Here is a 23,938-nt window from a genome sequence, read left to right as displayed (position 1 = left end):
AAATAAGTTAACATGTAGACATTTAGTGGACGTGCATACGCATCACTAAAATGACTAATTGTACACACCTACCCTATTTAACTTTCTAAGATTCTGACGCAAAAAACAGGAAAAGGAATTTCATTGACGAGAAACAATGTGGTCAATCCGAAAAGATCTGGAGTCAATTTTGTTGAATGAAATCAAAGAGGAACTGGAGTTTTAAGAAACAGCACAGCTGTGAACCAGGAGTTCCTCAGGGGTCAATTCACTTTATCCTGTCAGAGTCACATTCTAGGAAGATTAATGTGCTGGCGTGTAAACAGAAGTGATTCCTCGTTTTGATGTCGCCACATTCAATTTCATGGTCAAAACTTCTTTGCTCTTCCGCGTGGAAGACTTGTGGTGAGCAGTAAATTATAATCACCTTTTCAAACACATGCTGAGCTAAAACCACTAAAAGCATCCGGGATCCAGATGCAGGCTGGCTGCCATTGACGCCAGACAGAAAATTAGTTTAGTGAGTAGAGCTGGGGATGCGGCAGGCTGCGGACAAGCGGCGGAGACACCGGGAAAGAGATAGAGATAATGGCAGTGATTGATGATCTGGCCTGCTGATATGAAATGCTCTTCCTTGTCTCATTCAATTATTCACCCTGAATAAAAACAGTCTGCGTGCCTATGCACTCCCTGAAGAAGATGATGACTTCATCAACAGCACTCTGCTGATGTGTATCCAGGACTGCTTGAAAATGTTGTGAGATGCGCTGCTTATCCTCCGCATCAAAGCACTCAATTTAAAGGACAAAGAACTCTAATGAATATCTGATAGAAGCAGAGCTCATCTGCCAGCCACTGTTGTTTTGACTTCTTTGTTACTCCCATACTTGAAATTTAACCAAATAGATGTATTCTGACCTTTCTCCAGAGTCTTTTTTCTTTGCGTGCTCTTACAGAAGAGAGCAGAGGATGAGTCAAGACAGAAAAGAACAGAACAAAAAAGACAAATTGACATTTAGACTCAACAATTGTTTTGTGTAATGGAGAGGAATTTCAGGATGGGTTGGGGAGTTCATGGAAATGTTATGTTAAATTTTAATCACTTTTGTGTGCCTATTCATCAACATCAGCAACTCCCAGTCCAAACATCGTAACTGAAGCACAATCTGGACAGCTTTTTATTTCCAATAAACTTTAATATATCAACTTAAGCTCTGTGAGGTTTTGGGGGATTAAACTCTCCTAGATCGACGTATACATACATTTGTCAGTACCAGAAGGAAGTATTTCTGTTGAGGTCAATGCTGGCTGGATCAAATGAGGAAAATTGAAAATACTTTAAGTATTTAGTCACAACTGCTCTGATCTGTCTATTTTCTTACCAGATAAGCAAAAAATGAGCGGATTGTTTTGCTAGCTGAGAGGGAGAATGGCTGGATATACTCTCACTTGGGAGGAATGTTGACAGGCCTCGGCACAATGCTTGACAGCGGGTCACTGACCTAATTGGGTTTGTTTAGGGTGAGTCTATTGTTAAACACTGAGCACAGTTTTCTGGATTGTTTGGCAGCTATATTTCGTTTGATAAACCACACAGGGAATAACATAACCTTGGTTATGGCCGGGAGTGAGAAAGTACAACAGGGAGCGCCGTAAATCTCTGGGGTTATCTAACAGTTCCGACAGCACCGATGAAAAGCGAGGGGAAATCATTCATCACTGACTCTCTCAACAATGGTATAGAGACTCATTTACGCCTGACCATCTCCTCTCCTCTCAGCAGCTCAGTGTGGCCTGATCACAGTCCATCATGTGAGTAAAAGCCTTACAAATCCAATTCTGGTGCTTTTATTACCTGAACTGACAGCTAATATAGCTGCCTATGTGTGGAATGGATCCCATGAACCTCTTAGACCCATTCGTATTACAGTTTGTGTAATTCTAACCATACATAGAGTGAGAGTAAAATATAATAGAATCCTATAGCATTACAGCCATCTCTCTGACTCAGTTTTGAGTAAGCATTATATGAGCTTCAAAAATATTTATTGTTATTATTATATTTATTGTTGGGTCACTTGAATGGATTGCTTATTACTCAAAGATGTTCCCGTTATTTTGTCCACCTCGAGTATGTAGTACTTGCATAGTAAGAAACGATTCCTTAATGTCCTTTTTCAGGCATTTTTAACTATTGGATTGTGACAGCAGAGACAAAGACAGGAAACACAGGGAGAAAGAGGAGTATAATGTGCAGCAAAGGTTCTCAGTTGGGCATGTTGCAGTAAGATGGTGTGTATCAAAAGTTTTGGACTTTTTGAGGGTGTAACTAACTGCACTGTTTGTGCAGAACCCATGGTTGCACACATCTGCACATTACCACTCTCCGGTCTCAGTAACACTCCTCATTCTACATTCTGTTGCAACATTCCTGATCAGTAGACCTGTCAAACTACAGACAAAAAAAACACAGAACAAATCACTGCCAAGCTATGTATTTCGAGTACATATGCTGTCTCTCTCTCTGTCTCTCCCAGAACTACTGTGAGGCCCTGAGGCGCTGGAGACAGCAGCAGATTTTAACTGGTGATACGCACTCCATCAAAGGGACGCCGCAACACCCTGATGTGCTCTGGCGGGCCTCTTGCTGCCTGCCAGGCAGATCTAACGCGCCCCCACACACTACCTCCTGACACCAAAGGCTGTTTCTGCTATCTGTTCCACACCAGAGTACAGTAGGTACCTACTAATGTTTGATGGACATGGTCATACTTCACCTTGAAGGACCACAACTGCAGTTTTTCATGTTTTAGTCCATTAACTACAGCACAAATAGTCTACACTTTACATTACTGCCAAGTGTACCGTAAGTTCTTAGATTGATTTCCTGCCTTCCAGGCAGCAACCTGTTTCAGCTCATTTCAATCCATTTGAAAATAAACTTGCAGAGAATTAAAACTGGCTGGAGATGCAGTATGTAATCCATCAGAGTCACTTAGTTACATTTAGTTATTATAAGAACACAGGTGCATGCAGGGACTTTTCCATGTTTTTATTCTTTTCGGATGCTGTGATTTACGAGTCAGCTGGTGAAAAGATGAACAAGAAAGAACCGCTAAATGTTTACTCTGATAGATTACCTTTCAAGATGATTCAAGCTGACTAGTGAAGTTGATTTTCATACATTATCTAACTAGGCTAAGAGTCTACAGACCGAGGAGCAGCTCTGTGAGGCTGCAGACAGAGGTGCTTTAAGCTACATGTTAACATCAACAAGCTAACATGGTGATGTTTAGCAGGTATAATGTTCAACATCTTCACCATTTATTGATTTTTCCTCAGATTTTAATTATGTACAGCCTTTTTTTTTTTTTTTAGCCGATAGGTTAAAGAGCATCCACAAGATTGATCCCTGCCTGATATGATGACTGATGGACTGAACAGAAAGGTCACCATGTGTGAAGGTCAATGGAGGGTTTTTTCCTCCACTGGACCGCTCCAGGGTTGTGTCCTCTCACCTCTTTTATTTGTCTTGTACGCTAATGAGTGCCCGAGCCAACACGTGAGACAACATATTATTACGTTTGCCAACGATTCTGTCATTGTGTCTCTTCTCAGTAGTGATGACCCTAATCCTGGCCCTGCAGAGGCTGGTGCCATTCATCCTTGTTGGACATGAATGTGTCCAAAACTAAAGAGATGACATTAGATTTTAGGACTAACGCTATGATCATCTCTCCTGTGATGGTTAATAATCAGGCTGTTGAGTTCGTGCAGCAGTACAAATATCTTGACACTGTAACGGACGACAAGCTGACCTTCGAGTTTCACACTGTCACTAGGTTTAAAGTTTTAATGTTGATAATGAATTAAATGGTTTATTCCTGTTTTACTGAACCAGTCTTCTTTTGTTAGCTGCTATGGGTTAATTACCATCAAAAACAGTCAAAACATAGTCAAAGTGTGCAGCAAAATTGCAGGCATGACCTTAAATGACCTTCCACACCTGTACAAGGTGAGGTCTTTGAAGGCAGCCCAGTCTATCCTGGCTGATCCTAACCACCTCCTGTCTGAGGAGTTTAAGTTGCTTCCATCTGGCCACAGATACATTCTGTCAAGACGCAGGACCAACAGACTGTAACGCTCATTTGTTCCTGCTGCCATTGGCCTTTTAAACCATTTTATGTGATCTTTGTACTATAATTATGGTTTATTATTTGTTTACCGTTGTCTGATAGCTATGTGGTTATGTAGTTACTGCTGGCTGTACTACAAATTGCCCCTTGGGGGTAAAAAAGATATCCTTGACCTTAGCATGCTAACATTGGCTAATTAATACTAAACAGAAGGTACAAGACAGATTTTTTGCAGGTATCTGGACATAAACCAAAGTATTGGACAAACTGACCTGATGATGGCGCTAAAAGAAACGTAAATGGATTGCCAAAGTAATTATGAATCAGCAATTATTGAAAGTATATAAAAACCTTTAATGTATCAGCTAAAACTATCTGATATGGTCCACAGCATATTGTAGAGAGCTTTATGTGAGCTGTCAGTAGAAATCAAAATTAACATTAATAATTTACTTCTAGTGTAGTAATGTTTTTAAGAGCAACTAATAGAGGGTTAGCAGAGAGGTGTAGGGTGCAGAGAAAGAGTGATTGAGAGGAAATCAAGAGACGAGGCGTGGGGGGAACAGACATTCTGGCTTACCTCCACAATGTGCCAAGCCGTAGAGGACGTAGCCTTTATGACAGAGGCACTGGAAACTGCCGGCAGAGTTGACACAAAAGTGGTCACAGGCGCGGTCAAAAGAGCACTCATCAATGTCTGTATGGAGAGAAAGACATGCTGTTAGAAACTTCACTAACGGTTCAACAAATTACACAAAAAAGATCTTTTGATTTTTCAAACAGGATTCTTCCATCCCTCTGTCATGGCACTTTTTCCTGTTTTCATCTTGGGTGCTGTATTGTATTCATTGTTTGTCATGAATTGCAGTGGCTCAAGTCACATGTCGCAAACAAAGGAAGGAAGAAAGGAAGACGTCTTCTGTTTGTTACTTGGTATAGTGGTTGACCTCCTGGAGTCATGCAGTTTTCCATTTCGATGCACTGAAATGGAATTTTCTAAGTATTTGAAATAACAAGCGGCCACAGCAGGAGTCAAAAGAAAGTCTGCTCTTCACCTGATAATAGGAGCTGAAGTGCCCTTTTTTCCTCTCCACATAAAACCTGCCAATCACCTTCACCTTTCTCCTCTTAACCATACCATAAATGATCCAGTATTTTTAGAAACCCCAACATCAACAACTTCTCATTCTTTTGTTCTGAGATCATATAGATATTTGTTTCAACACATTGTAAAAATGATCATTGTAGGATGAAGCTGGCTTTATTCTTTGGCCCTTTGACGCTGTCAGCCACTTCACACCTGAACATTCACATTGCTACAGCTACTTCCTGCCTGTCAGTAGCCTCTCTGTGGTAATCTTTTTGAGCTTTTCTGCTCTCTTACATGTGCATCCTGATAAGTCACTTAAATGTCACAGGCTGAAAGACCATAAGGATTGATACTTGAAGCTACAGGAGATGGATGACATTTGGTTTTATTACGATCAAGGTTTGCTTTAATGTCAGCAATAATCTGTTTCAAGCCCAGGCAGCGCATGCTGGGAGAAAATGGGGATGTGCTTTAACTTCATGCTGGATGTCTAATTGGCTAATTTAAGAAAGGTTTCCAGGATTTTCCCAGGAATATCATGCTTTCATATATCTCAGCCTCCTCTGGGTTATGAGGCAGCGCCAGCTACCATCAAACAGATGACGCAGGTATTTCACAGCAATTACAGGAGTTCAGTTAAATAATGGGTTACCTTGAAGAAACCAAGAAGACAGACTGATAAATGTCTGCACAAATCTTGCATAGTTGTACAGCATAAGCACAAAATAGTCACACTGGGCATAATCCTTCATGTAGCCTAAAATACAGCTAAAATCAGACAGTGAAGGCAATCATTGAGGTTAATACTTGGCAGGCATGTTGTGAGAACATCAAGTAGATGAAAATGTGTGGCGATTAAAAGCTTTTTACAGTAAGTTATCAGTTTACAAAAGGGCACACAAGCTTTGGAGGAGATTCCCAGGTTGAGTTTCAAATAGATATACTTTTACAAAAAAAAAATCATAAACCAATTTAGGCCAACATCTAACAAATAAAGTGATCTTTTAAAACATGATTCACTGGTCAAACAGGTCAAAAGTGAGCATAAATGAAGATGAAAAACATTAACAAGAACAAACTCATACAGTCCTCACTCTATGCCCCCTCTGCTGACCCCAGGAGGGTCATAACAGCAGTGGCAGATGAGAGCAACATGGGCTGGCACATACGCATGAAGCATTGCAAAAGTGATAATTTTTAGCATATCAAGTATAAACTTTGCTCAGCACACTTTTTAGCGAAGAGTCTAAAACCCTCTGGGAATTAGGCGTGGTGACTGAGTTTACCCTCAAAAAATGTTGCAATAAGTGACGCCAGAAGACGATCTGCAACTTATCATTATATCGTTTTGTGTTGTGTCACGCTACAGAGTAGATGTGTGAAGACATCTGGGACTCCAGATACTTCAACCCTTATTTACCAGGCAGATAAGGTGAAGTATGCAGTGGGTGGGCAAGACTGCATCATGAGGTGATGTACGTGCAGGGGACCATGGAAAGATAAAGTAAGAACAGTGATATCGCATTACACTGGAAATAACAAATCAAGAGTTTTGATCAATTATTTCCTCTCTTTGCTCTCTGTTAATCTGCCCACTCACTGCCCTATACTAGCATGGGTGTCAGGACTCAATTTATCACTTTAACCTCCACCTTTGCTCAATATAAAATTCTAGGGAGGCAAATGAGGTTGACCGAAACTAAAACAAGGTCAGTATTGTTTATACAGAACAGATAAGAGCTCTATCATAGATGTTCCCTCTGAAGAAAACATGGCATCTGATTGCCCTCATATGGATTAGGAGTGCAAAGAAGAGGAGAGGGAGGGTTTAGAGGGTGTTGAGGGTGGAGGAATGCTGGCAGGGGCTCATAAGACATGCCCCATCCTGACTTATGGACCATGGTCCACTGACAGCAGGGAAACACCATGACTGTTTAAACCAAGATAAACCCAGAGTTCAGTTTACACATCTCAACACCTCGTGGAGACAGCAAACGTCTGTTTAAGTGTTACTGAACACCATGACCCAACACCAGACACGTATTAACACAACTGTAGTACTGTAGCATGGCATTTGCCGCAGCTCACCCTTAATTTTCTGAATCTGCCAGGTCTGGATTTATGCTCATAAGAGAGATGTATGGTGAGATTATTTTGTGTTGTTTTATCAAAAATACCTCTGAAAAACACAGGTATGTTTGGGAAATTTAAAGGGACACTCCACATATTTAATACACATGAAGATCAGCCAATGAAAACTGATGCATAATGTTTACTATGGCTCTGGAGTCAGAGAAAATATTCCTGTCATACTGATGTCATCAGGGTTATGGAGTTTATAAGATGTTTGCATTTACCAGGCAGGGAGGGAAGGTCTCATAAAAGACATTAATAAGAAAATTATATTTACATACCTCAATTAAAAATAACAAAAATAAACATAAAAAATAAAATAACATAAATGGAAGGTTAGATAAAGGTCCAGCATGTAGGATTTAGTGGCATCTAGCGGTGCAGTTGCAGATCAAAAGTCCCTCGTTTCACCCTCCCCTTCCAAGTGCGATGGGGAAACTACCGTGGCCACAAAACACACAAAGAATTGCTTTCTAGAGCCAGTTTGGTTTGTCCCCTCTGGGCTACTGTAGAAACATGGTGGTTCAACATGGCGAACTCCATGGAAAGCAACTAGTGGTGTCTGTGGATATAAACAGCTCTTTTTAAGGTAAGAAAAATATAATGATTCCTATATTCAGGTGATTATGCACTAATGAAAACACGGTTTCTGCCAATAGAGCCTCCTAAATGTAACACACTGCACCTTTAATTTGGTAATTAATTTCAGTTTTTTACATCTTAGCAGTTCTTTTGCAGATTTTAAAGTCATACATTTCAGGGACATTTACAATACAACCGGAATTTGTGGACAGAAACATATAAAGTGGTGTTTATGTTTTCTTTTTTCAACTCAGACACATGCCAAGGACCTTAAATACCATAGTTGCATTAATTGAGCTGCATTATGGGAAATGTAAGATCCACTGTTTTTGGAGCTCGTCCCATAGTAGATACCAAAGGTCAGGATATTTCTGCCTCTGCTGCTGTGATTTTCATTTTCTTTTTCCAGTCTGTCTCTTGTCTGTCTCATGGAGGTGAAATACTAAACCCCTGAAGTGCTCCTTTAATCACCGATTTGCATGATAACATGAGGGGTAAAACACCAAGAATCGAAAGAGGAATCATTAAGATAAAGTTCAGCCTGAGGGGCATTCTGCTTCTATTTTGTCCGGCTCTCGTTCCACGGGTGAGAAAAATGAAAGGAATGAGAGCAGAGGATAAGGAGCAGACAGGTGACTCAGTAGTGTGGAGTATATATAAATCTGGCAACACCTCACTCAACAGGAGGTGAGCTTTATCACAGCCCTTCTCTCCAGACAAAACACACAGCCCCAAACAAGGACAACACTGTTCCAAAGTTGCCCCTGTGCACCCAAACAGCACATGGCTGAGTTGGCTGAGGCATGGTGCCACAGACAACAAGCTGTGATTTACATTCCTACATGCACAGACCACATTTACTCAGTTATCTGTGTTATTTGGGAAAAATAAACATTGCATTGTTCGGCTCCAAATAATGAGAGAAAGGGGAAATAGATTTGAAGTGACAAGAAAGTGGCTGCAAAGCACAGCGACACACTGTATATTTTCATTGACCACAAAGATGTTTATGTACTGTGTACAGAGTGGTGTGATTCAGTGCAGCAATTCTAAATTCATTGCAAGACGTTGATGTGTACCAGGCTGGATATTGATTGACCACATCAATAAAGAAAAGAGAATTAAAGAATAGCATGTCATCTGTTTTTCCACTCGGAGAGAGGCTGAACTCGGCTCCGAGGTTCTAGCCTGCCTGTCTTCTTTCACCAGATGTTTCTGTAGTGACTTGATTCGTCCAAGAACCAGAGGTTTTAGAGTTGGAACTCTAATTCCCCACACCTGTGTTCGGCCATGGCAAACTCTTTTATTTGTTTTGCTGCTAGTCCTCCGAGCCCCTGCTGAGCGATGGCTACCACCAAATGTAACAGACAAACAAGGCAGAGAGGTCTGGTTTGGCTTCTATGTAGGTTGGAGGGAACATACTTTTGTGTCACCAGGAAGACATTTTTGGTTTACTATTCTTGCTAAACAATGAAAAAAAACCCCAACATTTATAAGATGTTGGGGTTTTTTGTTGAGGACATGGTTTTGGGTAGTAGTCCACAAGAGTTAATTGGCAAAAGGTAGTGAAAAGGCCTACCTACCTTGACAAGTTCTCTCATTGGTCAGCAGTTTGTAGCCTTTCTTGCAGCTGCACTCAAAGCTGCCCACTGTGTTTCGACACACATGATCACATCCCCCATTGTTAAGACGGCACTCATCAATGTCTGTGAACAGAAAATCATTAAGAACAGTGGATACATCAAATTAAAGAAAAGGAGAGAAAATAAAAATTGAACCTGTAATGTGTGATTTTCTTGACCATTGGAAACAAGCTGTGACATATTTTTCTTGTTAGCAAACAGTTCACATCGAGTCTTGTCACGGAGCAACATTATCATTCATTTGGAATCGTGTTTCTGGCCTCCTGATGAACATAAACGTCAAATATTCTCTCTCTCTTTAAGCTCTGTTTTTGGTCTGCACCAGCTCCTGAGATAAATAGCTGCTCAATGCTAGACTCTGTTCACGGGCCAGTAACTAACTTTGCTTGTTGTTTATAGAGTACAGAGGATTTTTAGAGCTTATTTGCTCAAAACAGCTGACTGTGTGTCAGCGGGAGACCGCTCTTGGTGAAAGCGGCGACACAACCAAAACAATGAAGATGCTTAGAAGCTCTGCAGAACTGAAGGGAACTGGGAATCGCTAAGCATGTGATCCACTGTTAATATAAATATATTGATTATAGCAACTTTAATAAAAGTTCATGAGAAGTTGTTAAATATGAATGATGAGGTTGGGATATAAAACAAAGGCAGTTAGGCTGTAGGTGAAGAATCGTGCAAAATAGGATGATTATGTGTTTTTCCATGATGGTCTTACAGAAACTGAAAATGAGCTTCAGGGATTTCCTTACTGGCCCTCAGAAGGGCTAAAGTTAGTTTGCGTGTGGCTGTAATGGGATGCAGCTCTCACACATTAAAGCCTCCTGGCAGTAAGGTCTCGAAATCGTCATTGTCCATCTCCTTCCGATTACTCTGCTCTTTATTTCTGTAGCCAATACTCAAGCGATATATCATGTGTTCATCCCTTTTGATGGTGCTCTGCCATGGTAAGTTTGGCAGCGGCTCTGATTAATTCTGAATCATCATCACAAATGAGGCGTCTGTCTCTTGAGGGAGTCTTCATCATCTGGTTGAAATAAATGCACCAGAAATGGAATAAAATAATCCCCTCCTTGCTCCATATTTGTCTCCGCTCTTCAGAAGTGCCTAGCCTGCAGCGAGCCCCTGTCTTCTTGTGCCAGAGCTTCCTGGGTTTGTTTTCCTCTTGTTTCCTCGCAAACCAAACTAATATAAGCCAATGTACTTTTATCAGAGTTGTTAGTCTAACATTATAAGCCATAGAAAGCTGACAGATTTCTATTCCTGCTTTTCTGGAAAAACAGATTGTCCTCATTTTCCCCAAAATCTGACAGACAGTCAGTATTGCCTTTGTTTTCTTAGTCTCCTAATATAATTCTCAGTTTTACCCTAAAGTTTGGAATTGATTTTATTAGACGTAATAGAAAAACTTGCTACAGTATGCAGGTTGCTTGAGTTGAGGATGCTCTGTCAACACTCAGAAAGGAGGGTGACGGTAATGTAGTGGAAAAACTGTCAAGAAAAACTGGTGGCATGACAAAATATTACTCAAAATATGCAGCTGAAAAGCAGAAAGTAGTCCAAGATTGGTGGCACCAGTAAGGATGCAGACATTGCAAGAGCACTTGTGGGTGCAAAACAATAATAATGTAGTCTATAGAGAGAAAACCCAACTAGCAGGTTGGAACAAGGTAAATAGCTAGATAATAATTCCTGTGAGCTCCAGGTGGAGACAGAAGCTCCAATGTGTCTTGCAAGATGACAAGCAAGAGATTCATTTGGTGACAGCTGGACAGGTGCAGTTTGAATGGAGATGCTTTACCTTTGCAGGTCTTGCGGTCCGGCTGCAGAGTGAAGCCAACAGGACAGCTGCAGCGGACTCCTGTCACTGAATCATGACATGTGCTATCACAGCCGCCATTGTTCACTGCACAGGTCTCTGCAGGGGAACAAGCACACACAGTCAGACAAACCCCATGGAAAAATACACCGTAGATACTGTCTTGACCTACTTATTTCTCCCCATCAAAACAGGGTACATGCATACTGGTATTACAGTTGAAATGAGAAGGCACACTATTATAATCAGCATTCATTTTTTGTGTCAAACAGGAGCAAGAAATAAGAAGCGGAGCAGGCTTTCAGGTCCTAGGAATGAAGAAGAAATGAAGAAGAAACAAGAATAGAGAACAGAATCATGAAAGCAGCAGGCGGATGGGATTAACAGTGAGGGAATTGAGGAGATGATTGTGAATAATGAAAAGAGAGAGACATACAACAACCAACACAGCCACATATAAGGTTTCACACATTATCTATGTGTTTGAAAAGTATGTAGGTGTGTGCATGTTTGCTTTTCTTTGGTCAAGGTGAATAACGACCCCTAAAAGTCCTTTGTACTGTAGGGCATCTGTCTCCCCTCCATCATGAGGGCAGAGGTTTGACTTCCAGACAGATGCGGACAAAAACACCACTTTTTCCTGGTTTTGACAAAGCCTTCCAGGCATTTTGGGGATAAAAAAGCAATTTTAGCTACCTGGCCCCTGTGTTGGCTGGACTGATTTGAAAAAGGGAGGTAGTCAGTCAAGACAGGATAGCTGAGGTCTCTTCTCTAGACAGTGACAAATTTCACTGAGACTTTCATTTTAAGCAACAGTGCAGGAGAATTTTTTTCTCATATAAGGGAGACTGGTGTGTGCCTTAATAGTTTTTGGCAGCTTTATAGAAAACCTCACACACTTCAGAACAAAAACAAATAAAAAAAACCTATTGCGATCTGGAACAATCACTTTAACTTGCTGTTGGGCAACTGGTCATCACTTCTCTCTAATGGGCTGTAGGATGCTGGCTGGCAGCTCCTCTAAAAAGGAGCCAGCACAGCTGGGCTAGTCGAAGACTTCACACTGGCAAGGAGACGGCAGCTCACACGTGGCACTAAAGAGGGAATGCAGCCACACTGGTTTTTTATAGAGAATGAGGATCCCTTTGGGGAAACATCTAATCCTCTTCAGTTAAATCTAAAACTGCACTGCCTGCAGCAGCAATAATGAAAGTTTCTTTCACCAAATAAAAAAAAATTCAACTGTAGACTAGAATTATGTATCAAAGCAAAACAGGTGCTTACAGTGATGTAATTTTAAGTTTTATAGCCGTTTCATAGACAACAGCTCAAAACAGTTCAGTGGATGTTGTTGCTGAAGGCATAACATGATGCATTAATATACTGGGATAGAAAATTAAAAAAAAATTAAACACTTTATGAAAAAGAAGAAATAATCTTTCACTTACAATTAAAAAGTATAATTCAGGGGTGCCCGAACTTTTCCCCCTTGGATGGCAAAAACCGAAAATTAATGGTGGGCCATGAATCACATAAAAAAACAGTTATTATATTGTTAAGATGCAAAATGGCCCCAAAGATCCCGAGTTCCCTTAATTGACTGACTTTTGTCAATTAATGTTACCCTGTGAGCCAAACACAAATTATGGAAAATAATTAATAATTAGAGATCCTACATTATTAAAGAGCATTTAATCTCACAGAAAATAAAAAGAGCAACAATTTCTATTCTAACAATATGGCAGGTTGACTTTGGCCTGCAGGCCCTACTTTGGGCGGCTCAGCTTTAATTTATAACACACTTTGCTGACTTAATACACTCAAGGGTTTTACCAGGTCTGGTATGACTGGTAGCTTTTGGTGGCTTATGTAGCGACTGTTAGCTACCTTTACATAGATATTGCTGTGTAACTGACATTACTTGTGGCTTGAGAACTTTATGACTCTTCTTTACTTGTGCTAATGTTACTCTACTTTTTGGCATTTACTATTGCCCTATAAGTCCCACTTGGGTCCACTGTAGCAGCTAAGCAAAAGTTACACTCACTTTAATGTACTTCAGAGCTGAAGTCCTTTTCTGTGAGGTGAGAACACACTTATTCTGCCTCTGATCCTTTGCAGGAGAATGATAGATAGCTTATGATAGAGTACTGGGCAGAGGGAGGGAGGCTTCCAGTTAATACCCCGATCCCAACCCAGGCTTGAGAGTGTAGCACTGTGGGTTCACATAATTGCAAAGTGTGAGCAGAGACAGTTGGCAGGCGAGACGATAAGACAGTGTCAGGACATGCCTCCAAAATGCTTAGTCAGGCAGCCATCTCACCAAACTGTAATGATCATGTGTTAAGAGAGCAAAGAAATATTTCTGACATTATGGTTTTGTGAAGACAGGGTAGAGACACACACTCTGGTATGTGTGTGGGTTTGTGTGCTTTGGATGCACACCAGCCACATCTACAGTGCATCGGGTTGGGACCCGCAATTACAGTAACAGTGGGCAGACTTTTGTAAATATTCTCCGTTGTGTTTGGTCTAATGCTGAGCCTCTACAGTATATGTTTCATACAGAGAGGTGCAGACTGTAGATAATTTTTTAACAGAAGCCACAGGATTTCTCGCTGCAGCACTTCTTGACTTAACATCACAACTGTTGACAAGCAACCTCAATGCAACTTGTCATCAGCCATTTATGACAACCGCAAACAAAATACGTCAACGGGTGAGTGGACAGAATTCACAAGGAGGAGGCACAAGACAGAGTTTCCCTCTTTGTTTATCACCGGGAATAGATGGCTTTGGAGAAAAGGATCTTTTCTTTTTTCTTTTTGAGTTTTCTTGACCAAACAGCAAACATGCAGCTGCAGTAAAGTTATTCAGAAGGAAGAGTTGTTATCAGACAAAAACCCAACTAAAGCTCTGAGGTGAACACTCTCTCAATAACTTAAACCACACAATAAAAAATTAAAACCAGTGAGAACAGTTTGTTAATGTTCTCTAGAGGTACCACTGTGAAAGTAAACCACAAAACTGGTTTCAGCATGGTACAGTAAACAAAAAACTGATAAAGGAGGATGCAAAATATGTCTCTTGCTCCTAATGTTTCTATTTCTGAGAAGAAAAAAAACAGAAACTAGGACAAAAAATTCTAAAATAGGTCAGTCTGTTATATTGTAGCAAGTGGGAAACTCAGTGTACATACAGTAGTAACAACTAGTAACTTAAAACACTATTGTTTCACTTCTTACCTTGAACAGGCTACTCCTCTGAGAGCAAGCCTCCTCCCTCAGTCTCTTACATGGTATAATTAAATCGTAAATCTCTTTGATGTATCAAGGTTTGATACATCCTCGCAGATTTATGAGTTTATTTTTCCTGGCATCTTTGCAATATCTATTAAAACACAGCTTGTCCTGAAAATTGGGCTTAATAGTCTTATTGATATTATCAAAATGCAAAAAGTTTCTACACTTTTTTCCTCCAAAGCACCATTGTTCATTTTACTGCAAATGTAGTGAAACAAATTACTTCTGGCCACAAAATAGACGGAGAAGCTGGACAGGAATAACATGGATATATTCCCTGCAGTTTATTATTTTCACCATTTTAGGGCACAAGATTACATGTGCATGAAAAAGCTAGTTTAGAGGGATTCTGTGTTTTATCTTTTGTATGAAGCAGCGCTGGATCATGGACACATTATTGGCTCCCTCACCAAAGCTAATAGGCCGTGATGATGGAGTTTAAGAACACCACGGCCATGTGTTTGAAACAGTGCAAGCTTAATTTCACTCTTTTCAGTCGTATCAAAACACAAATAAAACCTAAGTCTTTGGTCTGCCTCTTAAAAGCCATCACAGTTAAACTGATGGTGTTTTGGACTTTTAACAAAGGCTAATGTGCTAATACAGTATATCCTTAATCAGTACATCAATCAAACTGAGTGGTGGAAGAAGTATTCAGATCCTTTACTTAAGTAAATGTTCCATTACATACTCCATTACAAGTATTTAAGTAAGTACAGAGGTATTATAAGCCAAATGTACACAGATGGATGTTTTCACATCCATCTGCTTAAAGTGGAAAGTTTCTTTGTAATTAATAGTTTGGAAGTCAGTCCTGGTTCAGTATGCATCTATATATACTGGACCAGGACAAACTATTAATGTGATGTAGAAACTTGAAGCCACCAGTGCACAAACACTGAGAATGGAGTGAGAATGAGAGTGTTCAGCAGGAAAACACAATGCTCATATTCAAAGATTCTTGAATTTTTACTGGGGTAGATGGAGTAGATGCCTCTTTGAGGATTTGAAAGTGGAGCTAAAACAAACCATAATCAGACACACATTGTTGATCCAAGCAGACTAATTGTATATGTCTCAGTACATGTCTGGATGGGATCTTTAAACTAAAATTTCCAGTGACTGATATATTATTATATATAACATTATTAGATCGTTAATACTGATGAATCAATGAGTAAACAGCTTTTACTTACTGTTATAGGTAGTCATGGTGGAGCTAGTTTTAACTACTTTATATACAGGTACAGTAGAGTAGTTTAGTTGAGGGAATAGGCCACTCCAAAGGGTCATTCATTGTTTTATGATTAATGCAGAAGGGTTAAAATGAACAAAACAGTTCTTCTACACAAATTTGTGTTCATTATTTGAACTTTAGTGTGAAATATTGGATCATTTTACCTCTTTGGGCCTTAATTATAAAGAAGTATAGTAAGTAAGTACCTGAGAGAATGTACTTAGTTCCACCACTGTCAAACTGACTGCAGGAGTTGGAGATGATTTTGAAAGGATATATGAATAATATTAGATACAGTGAATCCCTGCCTCTTTATATAATGTTCATGCTGCTGGTCAGAGGCGCCCTGTTTGCAGCTGTGTTTTGAAAAGGTGTGGTTTGACACAGCCAGCAGTTGTTATTGAGAGGGCATTCACAGAAGGAAGAGGAAGGTGTGTGGGGGGGGGAGTGGGGTCAGAGGTCAAGGGTCAGAAGGATGATGCCCCTGTGGGGAGGGGAAGGGCCCGGTCAGTGTCTGCTAGGTTAGCTTCCTCTACTCCCCACACCCACAGACCCCCAGAGAGAGGAGTCAGAGGAACACATATTTACCATTAGGGAACGGCTGTGGGACTGCCGGGTACGGGACACTCCTCTCCCCTGCATGCACGCGCACACCCACACACACGCACACATTGTAAAAACACCACTTTAGTTCTCTGTACACTTGAACCACGCAGCATTCGCATGTTATATAAATCATGAGCATGTGACAAGAACTAATCTGATGTGGTATACTGTATATTCACCTTATTTCTGTAGCCCCATGATACCTTGCGCAAATAATAGGTATGACTTCCAGGTGTCTTCCCTTTTCTTACAGATTTTTGGGAAATTATGTGGGAACACGGCCTGTCACGCCTGAAAGAGATGATGTGATCATACCTCTGCCTTATACTTCCAAAGGGGTGGGAGGACAACCTGAAGAAGCGGTGTCTGATCATGTACAGTAACATATTTAGCTACTTTATTGATTCTGTTGCTACCAACTGTGAATCAATGAACAATCTGAAAAGCTCTGAGGCGTATCAGTCCTCCCACAGTAACATAGTCAGGCAGCTTTTATTAAATGAGGTGGAACACAACCTTGTGTATTTAAAATCAGACAAAGTGGTACGTTCTTTTGGATTTGTCTTCTTTTGGTAGATGATGGAGACTGTATCAGTATTGAAAGGAACAATCCTTTTCCATTTTTTGGTTTCTGCTCAACGCACTGTTGTTTAAACCACAAATTCAGTTTAGCTTGGCTGTGGAACAGCACAACTTGTCCCTGAACTCTAACATTTTAGCTAACGGTAACTTAGTCTGTCACAGTTATCTTAGGCCACTTGTTCCAAGTTGTCCTCCCGTCCCTCAGAAGTAGAAGTTAGTGGTATTATCACATTAACCCATTTATGGTGTGACAAGTTGTGTTCCACATTATTTATTTCCCAAAAAGTTGCAACAAAAAAAATCACTAATGTTCACAGACACCAGTTCAGTGTAAGGAATAACTGGAAGTTCATAATTCATGGGGCTAAGAATAAGGGAATGTCCATTGATTGGCGATAATGACATGAGAGAATGACATTATGTGGTTGCAAAAGAAAAGACATTCTCTTACTGGTAACAACTGAGCAAACAGCAGTGATTATTTTCCAAATCCTAACAACAAAGATGATGACAGGTCTTTGTCTAAAATGAAAAGGGTGACATCTCAAGGCAAAAGTGTTACCTCACAACATGCAGTCATGCAAACAAATATTCCAAACAGTGCAGACAAAGTGCAGTTTTGTTGTCTGTGTGTGAGATGAGGCTTTTGCTTGTTAGTATGAGCACTGCGAGCCTTGACAGACAGAGCGAGTGGAGGTTAGTGCTGCAAGCTGAAAGACAGGGACAGCCAGATTCATGTCTAGGCTTTATGGTGTCTTTTATGGTCAGATAATTTCTGAATTAATGCTATTAGGCTGTTATGTCAAGTCTCTAAGCACCGACAGTGGCCCAGCTGTATAATTTATGTGCTGCCACTAATAAACAAGAAAGCATTAGTCTATTTTTGTTTTTACTTGTAATTGATGTCAAATTATGACTTAATTCTACAAATCTGCTAAGTGAAGACCCTTTCTGCAGCCCACTGAGTGTATATTTATCTTTACACTAAACATCATGGCACGCATTTAGTATGCAGACCATGTACAATCACCCATGATACACGTGGGGTGAAGGATTAGGCCTTTAAGCTGATTGACATATATGTATAAACATAAAAGGCCTTTCGAGAAATGCAGTAACAAAGTACCATGTTTATCCCTGTTCTATTTCTGTTACGTTTCAAATAACATTATTTCAGTAAAAAAGAAAATCACTTTTTTGAGGTGCCAGAGGAGGAAGCAGATGCTCAACTCTGACAGTAACAGATCAACACCACGAAGCATGCACAGTTTACATCGACTGCCACAGTCTGACCCAACATGTCCCAGTCCCAACATGCAACATCCAGAAAGAACGATTCTCAGCAGTTAGAGGTCAGAATACAGTGAGATACACCTGAATACACCAGCATGAATGCACAGACCACCCGAAACAAGAGCACAGTGTGTTTATGTTATGGGCATATGCATGTAGACTACATGTGTTTACATGCATGTGATGCATGCATGCTGGATATGTACTGTATGTTTGTGGTTGTTTGTATAGCTTTCTGTTTGTATTATAAAATGCACCTCTTGCTCTCCTTCTCTCTCTCTCTCTCTCTCTCTCTCTGTGTGTGTGTATCTGTGTGTCTGTGTGTCTGGCACAGTGTGGCCAACTCTTCAGATGACTGAACTCCTGAGCATGTCTGCATCTGCCTGCTATTTGTGAATGTTTATGATTTGCTGTGCTAACAGCGTGAATGCTTCCACATGATGGCTGCTCCTTTCTCTGATATCTGAACATACTGGATACACAGACATTTTATGCATAAATAAACCTGATTTTGTTAGGACTGTTTCAGTCAATAATCTGACTTTAAAGTCTGAGTAGGCCATTGAACAAATATTTCTAAGAGTGTGTGCACATGTGTGTATGAATGAGCGAGAGCAGTCCATGTGTGCCATCTATTAAAGCCCGTTCTGTCACTAAAATCCCCATCTACAGTATGCAAGATTTCAACAGAGGTGAGACAGGAAGGATAAAGAACCAACACTTCCAAACAGAGCAGCATGTGGCGTATTATTACAAAATGCATGACTGAGCCTGGGTGAGGAGAGACACCACAAAATGAATGAAAATGTGGCAGAGTGCATATGAAACACCCCACAAGATGGATCGAACAGTGAAGCTACAGCATACTGAAAGAGCCCACCAGACGACAAAGCCACTGACAAGGCGAAAGCTGTTTTGTAATCATGTGCCATGTTCCTTTCGGATAAAGTATGCAGCGACTCAATGAATAATAAACGTTTCCAAATCAATATTGGGACTAAACTGGAGTGTGTTTATACCTTGTGTGGTTGCTATGGATACCCTCGACACTCTATACCTCATTAACTATGCCTGAACGCAGTGGCTGACGAATAATTAGCACTATGTGCCATGTACACAATGCTTGAAAATACAACCCCAGCAAGCCAATTTTTATCTCGTTTGTGACATTTAACAATATTTGAAAGTTTAGAATACGAGTTCTTGGTTCCAAGAGAAACTATTTGTTTTAAGCCTTGAAATAAATCAAAATGACATTTCTTTCTTCAAAGCAAAGGTACCTGTTGCATCTTGAAACACTTCATGTTTATAATAATAAATATGTAATATTTATTTTGCCAGAGGGATAGTTATTATTATGATTGTATTATATTACATTATTATTATTAGTTATTATATTTAAACCTGGCACACCAACTTGAAATATCAGTGTACACCTACGCGGCTTTTAAGTGTAAATTTAAAAAAAAATTAGTTTCATCATGCATTGCTTCTGAATATTTTCTTATGGTGAAAACCCTACACAGTTACAGTCCTAGTGCACAGCAGTGGTGCCTATCTGAAGGTCTTCCAGCGTTCTTGTCACTCACTCTCCCGTCAGTGGTTCATTTGGCAGATTGTTTGTTTTATTGAGGTTTTATTAACTAATAGAGTGTCTGGGAGATGGTGCGCCCCCGTGTCGACCGCAGAGCAGCCCTCCCTCTTCCTCTGTAACCCCAGACTCTGAGGGGGAAATCAAAGATTTTAACTGGCTGACTGCTTCCTAATCTGGCACACCAACTGTGCATTTTGCTCTGCCTTGGGAACAAGACAGGCTAAGACATATAATTTGGTTGCGGTCAACTTTGTGGCGTTCCCCTGGCCTAGCAGGGTACAGCAATAATGACAGGTTGGCTGACCAGACCTTGACATAGGTCTGGCTCTCATCAGGACTGCGGTAATAAAGGGGATCCAGAAACACTGAGCTAATCAGCCGCTACCCAAACCAAGCTCTCAAACTTAACAGCCACTGAAACCAAGCAACCATCTCACCAGTCTGCCCTGCATGCGTAGGTTTTAATTCTATTATTAAGTTTGTCTTCCTGACAATGAAAATATGTCTTATCCAACTCACTGAAGCTTCCATTACAAACCCAGGTCACTAACACAGCAAACTACATGCTAAATTGGTTTAAATGGGTGTGCACTGTGTACAGAAACTATTAATGACACTTTGGTTAAATAGGCGGATAAAATAAAAGCCTGTCTGCAGTAATGGTCAGTCTTAAATTTACACCTGACCACCTTTATTTTTAATGTTCCACGATCGTTGATGAAATGTCTGTGCAATTCTGCATGGCTAAACTCCATCCGTACATGTTTATTGAGACCTGTGCTTTGACTCTACTGCACCTGAAGGTCCCATCTGATGGGAAACTGCCCTTCAGAACGGTTCAATATGCTTGAGTAGCTGAATGATTTTTACTCAACTTAAGTCAACTGAGGCAAACACTGATAAATGCCAGTGGAAGGTTAGGTCAGGTGTGTGAGTTAATCCCCAATCCCGAGCGGAGGAACTGACCCAAGGGCTAATAGAAGGTGTGCGTCTGACTGCATGGCCGAGAGAGAGGGAGGAACAGAGAGAGCTGTTGCAGTGTCCAGTGAGGAGGAGGAGGAGGAGGAAGAGGAAGAGAAGCCAAAAGCAGATGCAGGGACTGAGAGGTTACTGGAGCAGCAGCAGCAGCAGAAGAAGAAGAAGAAGAAGAAGAAGAAGAAGAAGAAGAAGAAGAAGAACAGAAAGCACAGTGGGTGGTAGCCTTTTGTCCTTGTATGTCACAGATCAAGAGAAATGGCTCAGGCATACAGCTACTGTAATAAGGCCTGAATTTCAACTATAAACCTCATTTCAAAACGTTAATTAAATTTGCTGTTGGAAATTGGAAAGTCAGTGGTTTGTGGTTCTACATTTTCTCATTCAAAAGCCATTATTTCTTGCCCTTGGTAGTTGTATCAGGGTGATATGACTCACCTACACAAGTCTTTCCATCGCTGTGCAGGACGAACTTCATGTGGCATGAGCACTTGGGGCCGTGGTCTGTCTCCTCGCAGATGTGCTGGCAACCCCCATTACCGTAATTACACGTCACTATCAAAGAGCACATAGTTAACATAAACTGTACACACAAGATAATACACTTTTCACAGGATACATGTTTCTATTTTTAAAGTTGACAGTAGAGTTGACAGGTGACCAGAAATAAGGGTAGAGAGAGGTATCATATGTAACAAAAGTCCCCAGTTCAGGACGCCCACACACTATTTCTCCGGGCTATATGCTCTATGATATAAATGCTTCAGTATCAGATCCAAGGAGACATTCTGTATGTAAAGCTTGCTATTGAGTTCCTCAAAATAACATACTTGCAAAATATAATAATAAAAATGAAAATTGTCTCACATCACTGCAGATGCACACAAACCAATAGGACCTCTAAATCTTTCAACACAGGCTTGATTAAGGTCAGAATGATAATGCGAAGAACACAAGCATTGATTTACATATCCACCACTTCACATGAAAGGTGAATCCTTTACTACATCAATCACAATCATGGCTTTATTCATTCATTATTCCCCTGACTAAATGTTTTTAACCTTGTGATTAAAGAATTACACTGAAGTTGCGGAGGTCACATTTTTTAAACAGCCGATGAGTTGGCCTTGAGCAAGAGGTTGGACTTACTCATTGTAAGTCACTCTGGATAAGAGTGTCAGCCTACAAGCTAGTCTTAATTGTAATACACCTAATTAATTCTGCAGAACGGGCAAAAACTTTAAGTGAATCCATTTTGTAGAATGTTGGACATTTCTTACATAAACAGTTATGTCAGTTACACATAAATGATGAGAAACGTAAGATTTCTGGTATAAGTATGTGTGTTCATGTGTGCGTCTCTAAGTGCAAATACATTTATGTTCTGGAGGGCGAAGGGAGCATTAACCTTGGCACTTTTAACACACCTGTGATGACAGAGTGAAAAAGAGCACAAGCGAGCCGAGGCTTCCACCGCCATCCTGTCTGCACCCTACCATCCCAGCGCCTTTTGCCCTTTTCCTGGGCTGTCACAGAAAAACTATAGAATAACACTTCTCCAATCCTTATCCAAACACAGACAAATCCCCCATCAGCCCTGGCCCCAGCTCTGACAGGATGATCTCCGTTGCACAGCAACAGGAAGTGTGCGCTGTCCGTCAGAGTAGTCCCCTTCGAGTAACCTCCACACTTGCCCTGGTTGTGTAAATGATCACTCCTTATTTGATAAACATGTTTTTCTTTATGAGGACTACTCAGAAGATTAGTCACAGCTCGGTAATGCAATGTAAATGTCAGTAGCCTACTTCAAATCTGTTGGAAGGCATTTGTGGAATGAGTGCAATTATCCATCATCGGCAGGTTTCCAACCCCGATCACTTTTTCATGAGGAGCCTATAAATCCTCCTGCTTGTGTGTGTATGTGTGTGTCTTTCACAGAGGGGGAACTATGCTTGAGGTTGACATGACTTACATTTGCAGTCCTTCATGTTACGGGTGAGCTGGAATCCAGGTCGACACTCACAGGAGATGCCACCCTTCTGTGTTTCCCTACAGATGTGTGCGCAGCCGTGATTCTTGTCCATGCAGGTGGGTCCCTCCTTTGCGCCTTCTGATTGCACTGTGAAGGAAAACAGCGAGACCAGGAGAGAGAGGTTTATCTCTTACCTGCCACACAGATTACACACGCTTTTAAAAGCCAAAGACCGTTCAGTAAACAAAGAGTTTGGTTTTAAATTAGATATCACGGAGCTAGTAAGAGGACTAAAAATGTTCAAATGCCTGACACGCATTCTGACCCTCAGTCACATATATGCCTACTGCTGGTGACTGACATGCCCAGTACCCCTTTACAAAGATTTGAGCACTTGTTGGAACATGCTCACTCTGCTCAGGCTATAAAAAGGAGGCTGCCAACAGAAAGGATAAAACTCCCAGCAGGAGCTGATCCCGTAGACCTGTAATTTTAATTGAGGTAATCCCCCATAAAGAAAAGAAAGGAGAAATACGCTGAAAAAAATTAACTCCTGGTTTAAATTCTCACAGCAGAGACTGAGATCAAAAGGGAATGCACTAAAATAAGGGCGTCAGTGCACATTTTCATGAGTCATCAGGGTTGAAGCACTTCAATAAGAATGTGACAAACCTCTAAAAACACAAAAGGAAGATATTATTGAAAAAAAGGCCTTTCATAATTCAAAGCTTTACTAAACATGGCACCCTAAGATGCACAATTTCTGTGTGATGTATAAATGCTTGATGAAGAGGTACAACAGACACCTAGCGTGCATTTCCATGACTTGAGACCCTCATGTCATGAATTATTACACCAATGAACACAGTGCTCCCTCTGCTTTGCTCTGCACTGTAATAGCACTGCTGCCTTTGCAGGAGAAGACATATTTGACTTATTCGTTGTGAAACCCTGCCACCACTACAGATGCAATGACAAACCCCAGCTCTCTG

At 40.7% G+C, this 23,938-nt stretch overlaps 1 protein-coding gene and 1 long non-coding RNA gene across 7 annotated transcripts in view; one reads left to right on the top strand and one right to left on the bottom strand.

Annotated features, from left to right (window-relative positions):
- The window catches only part of scube3 (signal peptide, CUB domain, EGF-like 3), a 74,750-nt gene that overhangs the window by 8,959 nt on the left and 41,853 nt on the right, over positions 1-23,938 (bottom strand). For 4 of the 6 annotated variants that reach the window (XM_051424594.1, XM_051424595.1, XM_051424597.1 and 1 more), the window contains exons 5-10: positions 22,947-23,093; positions 21,410-21,526; positions 16,510-16,557; positions 11,365-11,481; positions 9,504-9,626; positions 4,696-4,812 (exon numbers count right to left, since the gene is read on the bottom strand). In XM_051424594.1, coding sequence (XP_051280554.1) covers positions 4,696-4,812; positions 9,504-9,626; positions 11,365-11,481; positions 16,510-16,557; positions 21,410-21,526; positions 22,947-23,093 — 669 coding nt within the window. The remainder of the gene's footprint in view (positions 1-4,695; positions 4,813-9,503; positions 9,627-11,364; positions 11,482-16,509; positions 16,558-21,409; positions 21,527-22,946; positions 23,094-23,938) is intronic. The other 2 variants (XM_051424596.1, XM_051424600.1) reach the window with 1 other exon arrangement.
- Positions 2-4,297, top strand: LOC127377042 (uncharacterized). The gene is made up of 2 exons (XR_007887606.1): positions 2-1,791; positions 2,517-4,297. It is a non-coding gene; the product is annotated as an uncharacterized LOC127377042 (long non-coding RNA).

Source organism: Dicentrarchus labrax, unplaced genomic scaffold (assembly GCF_905237075.1).
Source record: "Dicentrarchus labrax unplaced genomic scaffold, dlabrax2021, whole genome shotgun sequence".
In the NCBI taxonomy this organism is placed as follows: domain Eukaryota; kingdom Metazoa; phylum Chordata; class Actinopteri; family Moronidae; genus Dicentrarchus; species Dicentrarchus labrax.
The sequence above is the reverse complement of the archived record's forward strand: the minus strand, read 5'-3'. Positions and strand labels throughout refer to the sequence as shown.